Below are 12,713 nucleotides of genomic sequence, written 5' to 3' on the forward strand. Positions count from 1 at the left end.
GCGTGTCAAGGTTTGGGTAGAGGGATGAGGCGAGGACTCAATTGCAGGAGGAATTAGGGCTTTTAATAGAAAAATAAAACAAAACAAACAACAAAAGCTACCCCATGGGGGAAAAACAGGCTGGCAAGGCAGGATCAGGACAGGACATTACGCGACAAGATACATTAGATCTTGATACGATGACGAACTGGCACGGGACTGCAAACACAAGGAGAATAAATAGAGAGCAAATGAGGAGGGTAACGAGGGAACACATGTGGGGCAAATTAACCAATAATCATTTAACAAGATGGGTGGGGTCAAAACAATTGACATGAGAGCACATGGCACACAGGAAACCAAGACAAAAGCCATGTGCTCACAGAAAACAAACACAAGCACATGGCCAGCAAAACAATCACAAGCCATGTGCTTGAACGAAACAAGACACGAACACGCAGCTAATGAGAAAACTCATAAGCCGCGTGTTCACACAAGACAAGACAGCATGCAGCCAGCGAAAACCAAGCTGCGTGCTACACAGCACAAGACAAAACAGGACATGAAAAGCACACAGCTGATAACATGAGCTGCGTGCAACAACACCACAAGACAACAAGAAAAGCACGCGGCCGAACACAAACCATGTGCAACACAAAACACAACACACGTGGACAGAAGAGTGCACGGCCGAGCGAACTCGAGACCGCACGCTCCCACAACAAGAAAGAACATGGAGCACAAGTGTCCGGACCCCGACACGAAACCGAAACTCAACAAGACATGAGTGCCGGGATCCGAACACCACACTCCAACGTGAAACAGGACACGCAGACGAGAGTGCACGGCTCGAGCACTCTCGAAGCCGTGCGCTCACATGAAAACAAGACATGGCGGGAGTGTCAGGGCTCTGTCACAAAACCATGAATAACACTAGACCGAAGTGACAGAACCCTGACACAGACTTTATTGGACTTCAAAATTTCAACACCCATTCACTTCCATTATAAAGCTTGGAAGTGCCAGGACATTTTTTAATATAACTCAGATTGTATTCATCGGAAAGAAGAAAGTCATATATACCTAGGGATGGCTTGAGGGTGAGTAAATCATGGGGTAATTTTCATTGCGTGATCTATCCCTTTAAGTCCCACTTAGTAGCTGTATACTAAACATGGTTCTCTTGAAACTCAAGTTTTGCCCATCCTAAAAATCTTCATCTGTCTCTTCTCAACAGGACGCAGAGCTGAATAGGACGGTGGATGAGAGCGGCAAGATTCAGAGAGTGTACGGACACTACTTCGACCTCACCATAGTAAACGACGATTTGGAACAAGCATACAGGAACCTCAAATCCTCCTTAGAGAAGTTAAAGGGAGCTCAGCAGTGGGTTCCGGTTGGGTGGGTGTTTTAGAGCTCAGTACAGCAACTAGTGGATGATTCATGTGACACTTTATACCAGTGTTAACTGGTTTAAATCATCAACCTCGTGCCAAGGGTGTACACTGATCAGAGAGCTTATATGAGTGCGTGTGTGAGTGTGTGAAATCAGCATCTACCCTTTACAAAAACAGCAACATACTGATAAGGTTATAGATAACTCGTGTCAGAATTTAACTACAGTCTCATATTTTTGTTTACAGTAAACATTCAAGTTTCAGTTCAGATGTTTTTTGAAATTTGAGAATTTTTTCTTTAATTTTACACAAAATATCTGAACATCTTTTAACAATTGAGTTAAAAAGAGTAGTCTCTCAAAGAAAAAGATACATTTATTTCAGAAGCAAACCTGTAAGACAAGACTATATTTTGCAGAATATATCTTGAATTTATAATTGATAAATAGTTTTTTTGTTGTTGTTGTTGTTTGTTTAAATGTAACCTTTTCAAAAGGTTGTTAGATTTATTGGGTTAAAACAAACAAACAAAAAAGATCAAACTTGAACTACTGTTCAAAAGTTTGGGGTCAGTAATATTTTAATAAATTAATACTTGAATAATTTATTAAAAGTGACAGTAAAGACATTTATATGTTACAAAATATTTCTATTAAAATAAAAGCAGTACTTTTGAACTTTCTAAACCCAAAAAAATGTATCACGATTTCCACAAAAACTGATAATAAGATAAGTTTCTTGAGCAGCATATTAGAATGATTTCAGAAGGATCTTGTGACACTGAAGACTGGCGTAATAATGGTGAAAATTCAGCTTTAATATCACAGGAATAAATGACATTTTAAAATAAAAACTTAAAAACATATTCAATTGTAATAATATTACACAACTGCTACTGCTTTGCTGTATTGTTTATCAAATAAATGCAGCCTTGATATGCATAAGAAACTAAAAAAAAAAAAATAAAAAAAAAAATCTGAATCGATCCCAAATTTTGAATGATAGTATGTATTCTCTAAAAACAAATCTTATGCAGATTTGCTTCTCACGTATATTTAACAAGTTACATTTAAAAAAAATGATTTAAATTTCAAATCCACAGTTTAGTACAGGCCTACATAAATTCTGTTAGCATAGGAGGTAGATGATCGGACAGTGTTTCATCTCTGAATTATATTTTTATTATAAGGCTCTATTTTGCTCAGCTCCTGTTGTTGTATCAGGCACATGACTTTTGTACAGTTTGTTTTTTTTTCATATACATCCACATTACAGCACTATTTTTTCTGAATTTAGCACAGGTATATATGGAAATGTGATCATATACAGACTGAAAGCACACTGAGTAACAGAAACAGCGGGCAGATAATATTTGCACACAATATACTGTGCAGAAGGTCACTGAATGCAGCATATCATTGACTTCAGATATACAATATACATAGAAACAATATACATATTTATTTATTGATTTGAACTAAACCTCATTTTTACACTTAAATTGGACAAGAACCTGTGAATTGAAGGGAAGAACAGTGATAGAGCATGGCATTAAGACCTTTATATAAATATCTATGTACACGCTGTCAGTGTAAAATGTTGTGACTGCATGTAATCTGTGTATCTGCTCTTATTCGCAGCAATTTATTCTAATGCTGTATATGCTTATTGGATGAAAATATCTCTTTTTCTTACAGACAAACTCTCTCTACTTTTTTATTACGAATGATCATTCTTCAATATTCTTAAATTTATTTTCACTGATTATCATTCATGCCAATGATATTTGGCTTGAATATTGGCAGCTATTGTTTATTTATTTGTTTTTTTATCATTTATATCTGTGTGTGAGGTGTTAGGATTTAAGTTTTGATATTGATATTACACTTATAATGGAATAAGCTAGAGGCAGATACTGTATATAGTAGTCATGTTTCATGTGCAAAATCAATGAATGATTAAAAGAACAATCTGTAAATTGCCTGATTTCTGAAATAAAATGTTTGGGGAAATAATGTGTTAATAAATGAATCATTAATTAAATGGATTTAACAATCAAAGTCAGAAAAAAAATACGGACATCATTTTATACACCTTTTAACTTCAATATCTGTGTTGCTAATGAATTAACTTTACTGTCCAGATTGACACTGATTCCACACAGACAAGAACTAGACTTCATTCTCAATGAATGGGATAAACATCTTCAGCAGATTACAGAGACAGTCATTTATTTACAATCTAAATGTGACCTAGTCAAGGACTAGGTTGTTTTGTCTTCAGTTAGCATGGCCCTGTGGCATTTGTGTGGCAAGTGCCTGTAGTTTTGGACACACTGGCTTTAAGAGCTTCTGTCACTGGTTGATCATTTTGTTAAATATGAATGTAACTAAAGTAGCATCCATATAAATCTGTAATTTTTAAGATTTCTGAATAAGAAATTTCAGAATTATATTTAAAAGTAAACGTGAAATTAACTAATGTTGTCCTATGATATATTGTGTTTTTCTGTCTGCGAAAGGGAAACATAAAGATATGAACCGATTTATCATTTTAAATTCAGATCAGCTCACATAATTGTTTGTTCACAGTCGCGTCGTCCAGCCCTACTTTATCCTGAGAATATTATTTAACCGTGTTCACCAGCAGAGGGCAGAGTGTGTCCCACAAATACATTCACTTCAGATGCTGTATGTATGCCAATAAGTGTGTGGCAGAGCAACACGATGATGTTCATCCGAAATCCGACCAACATCGAGGTACATGAATTGTTAAATTAAATATCATTATTCTGTCTACAAACCAAGTTGCGGTATTGATAAAAATGTATTGTTTAGACCAGGGGTGGGCAAACTTGGCCCTTCCAGGTCACTTTCCTTCAGAGGTTAGCTCCAACCCTAATCAAACACACCTGAACCAGCTAATCATTGTCTTCAAGACTACTAGAAAGCTACAGGCAGGTGAGTTTTATCAGGGTTGGACCAAATCTCTGCAGGAAAGTGGCCTGGAAGGGCCAAGTTTGCCCATCACTGGGTTAGAGACTATAAATGAGTCTTTATTAAAAGTTTGATTATTTGGAGGGAATGGCTTGGTTTTCCATTTGATTTAAAGGGATAGTTCACCCAAAAATGAAAATTCTGTCATTAATTATCTCACCCTCATGTTGTTCCAAACCCGTAAAACCTTCGTTCATCTTCGGAACACAAATTAAGATATTTTTGATGGAATCCCAGAGCTCAAAAACCCTCCATAGACAGCAAGGATATTACTACGATCAATGCACAGAAGGACATCTTAAAATAATCCATGTGACATCAGGGGTTCAACCGTATATTTGACGAAGCTATGAGAATACTTTTTGTGCGCAAAGAAAACAATAATATCGTAATTTATTGAATAATTCTTCTCCTCGAATTACCGTTTTCCGCTATTTTGGAGAGTACTCCAGAACGTAATCAACGTAATGAGCGCTGTTTACGTTCAGCATGCGCACGCTGTCTACTGAACGTAAACAACTCTCATTACGCCTTAATTGTGGTAATGTCGTAGCTGTCTATGGGAGGGTCTGAGAGCTCTCAGATTCCATCAAAAATATCTGAATTTGTGTTCTGAAGATGAACGAAGGTCTTACGGGTTTGGAACGACATGAGGCTGAGTAATTAATGACAGAATTTTCATTTTGGGTGAACTAACCCTTTAAGCATAAGTTACGAGAGACCACGGTATACTGTGAATACAGTACTTGTACGTCTCACTACAGTAGCTGCAACTTCTTTAACCATGAATATAATAATACAGCATAACCCCGAGTGTATTTTATAAAATGCTAACTAAATATTAACAAATATTAAGGACACAAGTTTTCAGTCAAACAATCTATGGAACGCATGCACAGTGATTAACAGGTGTTTCTTGGCCAATCAGATAGGCCTACCATGACAAACTATTTGCATGTTATGTGCGTTTCATTAAAATAATAATAATAATTATTATTATAAAACTAGCTCTAAATCCTCTCACGGCTCCACAGTATGTTACAGGATAGTTTATCCAAAAATTAAACTTCTCTCATGTCATTCCAAACCTGTGTGTTTCTTTCTTCTCTTGAGCTCAAAAGCAAATATTTTGAAGAATGTTGATAACCAAATTGACAGTAGTGCTGACTTCCTAGTGTTTACTCCACCCCCTCCCCCCATACTATGGAAGTCAGTGGCTACCATCAGCCAACATTCTTCGAAATACCTTCTTTTGTGCTCAAGAGAACAAAGTCACATACAGATTTGGCATGAAATGAGAGCGGGTAACTGATGACAGAATTTTCATTTTTGGGTGAACTAATCCTTAACCTGTATAGTCTATAAAAAAAATCTTCTTCCTTGAACTCACTTATGCAAAAAATATGTGTATTTATTTATGCAACTCCTTATTGCCACTCCCCTCACTAACCTGATTTATCTTCCCACACGTGTGGAGGTGAAAACAGGATGTATTCTGGTAAAGAGGCAACTTCTTAGATAACCTGTAGAAATGCAGATACTGTATGAAAGCAGAAATGTTTAAAATGGCCAAACTGTTCATTAAGAGAAGATAATTTATAGCCTGAAAGCAAGTCATTCTCTGCAGCAGGCCAAGTTGACCTTGCACTTCATATATTTTCAGCCATTTACTTTTATTGACCCAGTATCTCTGAGAAAACAGTGAGAGGCCATGCATGAAGTTACCTCACTGGACCCACAGTCTTCCATTTGTATATTCAATACTTTATTCAATTTTCATATTTCAAAAACATGTTTTATCCAGTAAACCACAAGCAAACAGGAAATAGCTACCTTTTTATGCTTCTATTGGTCATATAGTAGAAGTGGATGACGGCAGATCATTGGTGTCATTTCTGAGAATATTTTAGTCATGTGAAGATATGATGACATGGGCGTGTTTTATGTTTTTTTTTTCCACCGAGTTAAGACGTGATGTCTACAATAGTCTACGTAAGTCGTGATGCACAGGTACAGTACTAATGTAGACCTTTGTACCAATAAACATTCCAATGCAACCATAATTCCATTGCACTTACAACACGGGCACAGTAAAAGCTTTTACACTTCTATAGATTACGTGGCATTAGAAATGAGGATGATAGTAAAAATTGATTATTTAAGCATGTTTTCTAATCTAGAACTCTCAAGCCTCTTGGATTTGCATATAATATAAAACATGCCACAAACTGAAATGTTCTGAAATGATGCAGTTTGATTATCATCATCCTATATTTTCTTAAGTTATAAAATATTATTTCTAAATTGTAAGTAGCCCATGTAAATAATGAATTGGCATTATTTAATTTGGTGGTAGATGTTTAATAAGAAATCAATTAATTACATCAATGAAACAAATATTTAATATTAAGTCAATAATAAATCAATAAATGGACAGAAAGAGAGAAACACTTGGCAATATGACTGTATGCAATTATATAACCTTTGCTGACATTAAAGTGTTTGAAGAGGTAGATAGAAAAACTATGCTTTTATGTTGCATTTTTCTATTTTATTTTGTATATATATATATATGTATTTATTTTTATCTTTTGATTTTACATATTCTGTTTACTAACAAAATTGCACTTATGTGACTGTGTGTGTATTTAACTGTCAATGCACCTTCATAAATAGCCAAAGCTGTGAATTCTCCAAAGGTGTTGTTTTAACTATATGGTTCATATTTTATGAGTTATAATAAATGCATTGGCTTATGTCTGTGTAGGACCATGAGGGCAGTGGCAGTGGTAATGCTCTGGTCTTTGGTTCCTGAGGGTGCAGCTCAGGAGGCATGTTGACTATGAAGAGTGACAGTAAGAAAGATGGCTTATACTACACATCGTTTCTTATCTCTCGATAACATTAACATATTCTCAGGTATATATTGAGGATATTATTAAGAGCCAGTGTTTATACAACATTATTTTAATCATACAGTTTCAACAGGTCAACCATTTACAACATTTCTTATAAATGAACACATTTTCACAAAGTTAACAAAAAAAGTTTAGCTATAGCATGTACAAAATTGATAAATATTCACAAAACATATATACTTTTAAACCTTTAACCAAGTTCTGCTGCTCATTGTGCAAAACTGTCTTTGTGAGCCTGTAGGACATGTTCAAAATCCCAACAGAGTCACAGATTATTATAACTGTGACATTATCTTTCTCACCATTTAAACCTTTGCATAGGTAGCATGAGTAGTACTTGGAAAAGTCATGAGAATATGACGTTGCTTCTTATTTTTCCTTTAACCAGTCCAAGTGCTTGAGATGCGCTTATGATCATGAATGTGAGGGTGAAGGAGAGACAGATTCTGAATATGCAGGAGGGGGTTCCACAGGAAAGGCCTCGGGCTTCAGATTCAACTGCAGAAGCAGGAATTAATCATCATTACCAGTGAGGACAAAGAGCTCATTTAAACATTTCAGGACAAGATATTTTAAATGATGGTGTTGACAACTTGAACTTAATGTACTGGTGTGCTTGATGTTTTTTTTTTTTTTTTGGTGAAACATTATACACTTTAAAATACGGAGTACACTTTAAAGCTGTGAAATCAATGAATCCATATACCTTATGAATTGAATAAATGAAAATTGAATAAAAGTAGTAAAGAATAACTACTTTTGGTACCGTGACAAATACAACTAAGTGCACTATAAGACCCAAAAAGTTCATTTGACTCAAACATTAGAGCAAAGACTATATACTGTATATATTAATTTGAATACATTAAAAATGCAGCTATGATTATTAGCAAGCAATAGCACACATATATTTTATAAGTTGTTGTTAAAGGCAAAAAATATTGAAATAAGTAATAATTGTCTAACTGGTCGGTAGGCTATTTTGATTACATAATATATTGATTGAATTTAACAAAAATATGAAGTTTATCTTAAAAAAGTATATATATATATATATATATATATATGTAGTTAGTCAAATACTAATTTCTTTTCTGTTCGATTTTTAGACATTGGTATTTGGTATTTCCAACTCAAACAATCTAGGACACTAAGGTTCACCAAAAAAAAAAAAGAAAATTCTGTCATCATTTACTCGCCCTCAAGTTGTTCCAAACCTGTACGAGTTTCTTTCTTCCATTGAACACAAAATAAGATATTTTGAAGACCAAACAGTTTCTGATGCACATTGCCTTTCATAGATTTTTTTCATACTATAAAATTCAGTCAGATATATATATATATTTCTGTTCAACAGAAGAACGATACTCAATACAGGTTTGGAACAACTTGAGTAAATGATGACAGACTTTTCATTTTTGGGTGAACTATTTCTTTAAGTTATTCATGTATTTACAAAGCCACTGAATTGTTTTACAGTGTTTTCCACAATATCTTCAGGGTTACCTCGTGATAAGCAGGGGGCGGCTCGTAGAACTGTACAGTGCTGTAGCGCGGTGGTCTGTGCAGCTCATCTTCAGACAGAGAGATGGGAATGACGTAGACAGACGGTTGATCCACGGCTCGAACTTGAGTCTGCACATGCTCCACGCGCTCCTTACGAACTCGCTGGAATACTTTACAGCAGCCAGCACAGCAGATCGACAAAAAAACAAAGGTTACGATAGGTACGAAGATCCTGAAACAACATCGATTGAGCTGTGTTAAGATACAGCATGAGTGTGAGCATGTGTGCTCCTGTGATTTGGAGCAAAGGTTATATAATTGCATACAGTCATATTGCCAAGTGTTTCTCTCTTTCTGTCCATTTATTGATTTATTATTGATTTAATATGAAATATTTGTTTCATTGATGTAATTAATTGATTTCTTATTAAACATCTACCACCAAATTAAATAATGCATTATTTACATGGGCTACTTATAATTTAAAAGTCACAATATATAGTATACTAATTGTACATTATTGTGCGTATATATATATACTGTATATATATATATATATATATATATATACACACACACACAAAATAACATACATTTGTATGGTTTTGGAACAGATCTTATGTGTGTTCAGTTTTATAAAAGAGTATTGAAAGTCGGTATACATACTTAAATACTAAAAATGAATCATCACTCCTCTCCATGGCAATGAAGAAATTCACAATTCAGAAGCAACTGTTAGGAAATAAACAAATTATATTTGGATGATGACATTTAATTTGTATATAATCATTAATATACATATAATATTGAATTCATTGTGGACTGGACAGGCAAGGGCTTGATATAACTATCAAATATAATAGCCTTTCATACCTCAACCATTTAAGAGGCAAATTTATATTGTACAGTACTTTGTTGAAATGCATCTTTTTTTGCAAAAACCCTCATTTTATTCGTTTCTCTTAGAAATCTGGAATTCCACAAGGCTTGTATATCATTTAATAAGTAAATGGTAAGTAAATAAAGAATTTTGCAATTCATAGACCTTTGAAAATCAATGTGTGAATATTTAACCCCCATAATAAACTTTTGTAACCTAATGAGTCAAGACAGTGACGCTAACCGGAAATGTCCCAATTCTGTATTGAGGACAGATAAATGATAACAACCCACAGTTATAAAGCAAAATATAAAAGAGTATTGAAATATTGAGTATTGAAATATGTTTCAAACTCTTTGGAGGTCAGATACATTTTCTAAAGTAAAGAACAAGCTTTTCCATTCATAACTGGTCTTTTACTATAAGTCAAGGCTGTTGCTGAGGGCCACCAATGTCATCTATATGGGATAGCTTACTCATTGGGCCCAAGTGGACTAAAAATTTTGTCCCAGGCCCTGTAAAGTTTTGTGAACGCCTTGCTGTAGGGCAGGCCTATATGTTAGAGCAGCACCCCTTCAACACCCATCAAGAAACACTTCAATTGACACCATAAAACAACAGCTGCCATGTTGATTTCTCCCATTTTCACTTACTGCCAGCAGTGTTTTAGACCTCACCTGTCCTTTCCAGCCAACAAAGGAATCACAGTCACAAAACGCTTGCTAATATACAAACACTGAAGCTGTCGAAAAACTGCCTTGAACATTATTAAAAAGCCTACAGATCAGTATATTTATACAAGCCCAGTCACATGTCAGTGATATTCTACTAGCATAGGTGAACATCATACACATTTTATGTAGTTAGTAAAATTATTACTTCTTATACCCAGCAAGTTTTCAAGCACATCTCTGAAAAACAAATAGAAGTCTTACCTCAGAGAACACAGGTGATTACGGCAATAAAGTAGATGTTGAATGCACTGCTCTGATTTGAGACTGAGTCTTATCTGAGGGAGGGTTTAAAGTGCTGATAGTGAAGTTTGAACACTTTTATGGTGACTGTCTGGTGTTTAAAGACACAGTACCTATATAACAGGTGTTTCCTGTATGGACATTTTGTTTTTGCAGCACTTAAAAAGGTACCATACCCAGTGACCGTTTTGTTTTTTAGTACCTTTTTTTTTCTAAAAGAGTACACCATCAACAGTGTGCTTCATTATTTGTCTTTTATTTACCTAAATTACCTTACCATTAAAGAACAGGCATTATATTGCCTATATCATTATACTGCCTCTCCCTGATAAAAGTGAAAGCTTCCTTACAAAGTCCAGGCTGGTTTGTGTTGGTTTGGTTTTGGTACAGCTGGTGGATCAATATGATCTTTCTGGCAAAGACAGCTGATCAAGAAAGTCTTACTATTTAATAGGGATGCACCGATATGAACATTTTGGCCGATACCGATAACCGATCATTTGTTTTTTATTTGAAAGCCGATAACCGATATGTTGCCCGATAAATCTATATCCAAATTTTTATATACTTTTTGAGAGCCCGATTATAAAAAAGGTCTCATCATTAAAAGCCACATCCCAAACACTTCAACATAAGCAGCCTAGTTTGAACAGTGTACGTTGTTAAAATAATGTTACTCTCCTATTACCAAATTTCATCATAAAAAGTCTTACAAATAAATAAAATAATGCATAAATAATGCAAACAAGTCATCTCATGTCAAGTGTCTCTGAAGGAAATAATGCATTATTTATCGGCTTTAAGATATCGGCCAAATTTTCTTATCGGGCCGATACCGATAACAGAAAAAATGAGCATTTATCGGCCGAAACCGATATGGTGGCCGATATATCGTGCATCCCTACTATTTAATCTAGTTAAGATGCCTGGTAGTGACTCCAGTACCTCAGTGTTCAAAACAGCTGTGCTCACTCCAAATACATAATTATATCTGCCCAGAATTTTCCCTTTCATTTATGTGAAATAAAGAGAAACACACTTAAGTTTAAGAATGGTGCTGATGAGCCAGTAACCCCATGAATGAACTCTAATCTAGTTGTCAAATAAACCTGCCATTGTATATTATGAATTTTGTTGGTTCCTTGACAAACTGCTTTTGTTTTATCTTTTGTAAATCGCTTTGGATAAAAGTGTTTGCTAAATGCATAAATGTAAAATGAAGAGGTCAAATGATCTTATAAATAAAGTGAAAAGAGAGTGGATGGTTAGAAATGACATAAAACAAATGCAACTTCATTCCCAGACATTACCGTCAACAGTTTATTGATCCGATGGACTGTAAATGCTAAGTTGGTATCATAAAACATTGAAATTGTGACTGAATTGGGCCAATGTGGTGTACATTAACATTTATTTCACTAAATAACATAAAATGTTTGGGAAAATACTATATTTGCAAGGGAATAAAGAACATGTTACCAATTAAATGTAATTTATCATAAGTAATAAAGGTTGTTAATTAGGAAAGTGCATTATAATATATTACACATATCTATTATTATATATTACTTCTTTATTTACTTTGCACAATTGCCTATTCAAACAAACCATGAAAATATGTTTACAGAATTAACCACTAAACATCCACTATTTAACACGACTTTGTGAATTTTTCAAATACAACTAAAGTTTCTTAATATGTTGTACATTACAATTATAACTTAAAAAGTCCTGAGAGATCAATTATGATCATCATTATTTAAGACCAAAGTAAACTTTAAAATACAAACTCATCTCTGCTGGAAACAGTCAGCATGTTAATTCCATTTTAAATGTTTTAAAAGGTCAACATAGCATAAAAACATTTCCGTGGTTTCAATCATACAGCTGATTTCACTGTTTTACTTTAGAAATAGAAATTCAAGGTGCCTTCGGTCTCAGTAATTCATTCACTGACATTCTGGCTTCTTATGGCCAGTTAAGCGGTGGACTCCACATAGTTGCCAGGAAAATATCCATTTACTCCATTGAGAACGCCCTCACACCAGCCATCCTCATTCCTG

At 34.6% G+C, this 12,713-nt stretch overlaps 2 protein-coding genes and 1 long non-coding RNA gene across 4 annotated transcripts in view; 2 read left to right on the forward strand and 1 right to left on the reverse strand.

Annotated features, from left to right (window-relative positions):
• Positions 1 to 1,579, forward strand: part of LOC107695131 (MAGUK p55 subfamily member 2-like) — an 18,283-nt gene extending 16,704 nt beyond the window's left edge. The window contains exon 13 of the mRNA XM_016494947.1: positions 1,217 to 1,579. Coding sequence (XP_016350433.1) covers positions 1,217 to 1,393 — 177 coding nt within the window. The 3' untranslated portion in view covers positions 1,394 to 1,579. The remainder of the gene's footprint in view (positions 1 to 1,216) is intronic.
• Positions 1,580 to 4,073: 2,494 nt separating this feature from the next.
• On the forward strand, positions 4,074 to 7,755 carry LOC107695059 (uncharacterized). Its single transcript, XR_001634953.1, has 3 exons — positions 4,074 to 4,135; positions 7,140 to 7,227; positions 7,679 to 7,755. It is a non-coding gene; the product is annotated as an uncharacterized LOC107695059 (long non-coding RNA).
• Positions 7,756 to 11,942: 4,187 nt separating this feature from the next.
• The window catches only part of LOC107695026 (ABI gene family member 3-like), a 15,062-nt gene continuing 14,291 nt past the window's right edge, over positions 11,943 to 12,713 (reverse strand). For both annotated transcript variants that reach the window (XM_016494820.1, XM_016494806.1), the window contains one exon: positions 11,943 to 12,713. This exon is cut by the window's right edge and continues 75 nt beyond it. In XM_016494820.1, the coding sequence (XP_016350306.1) occupies positions 12,670 to 12,713 (44 nt within the window). In that variant the 3' untranslated portion in view covers positions 11,943 to 12,669.

Source organism: Sinocyclocheilus anshuiensis, unplaced genomic scaffold (genome assembly GCF_001515605.1).
Source record: "Sinocyclocheilus anshuiensis isolate Anshui unplaced genomic scaffold, SAMN03320099.WGS_v1.1 scaffold1166, whole genome shotgun sequence".
Classification (NCBI taxonomy): domain Eukaryota; kingdom Metazoa; phylum Chordata; class Actinopteri; order Cypriniformes; family Cyprinidae; genus Sinocyclocheilus; species Sinocyclocheilus anshuiensis.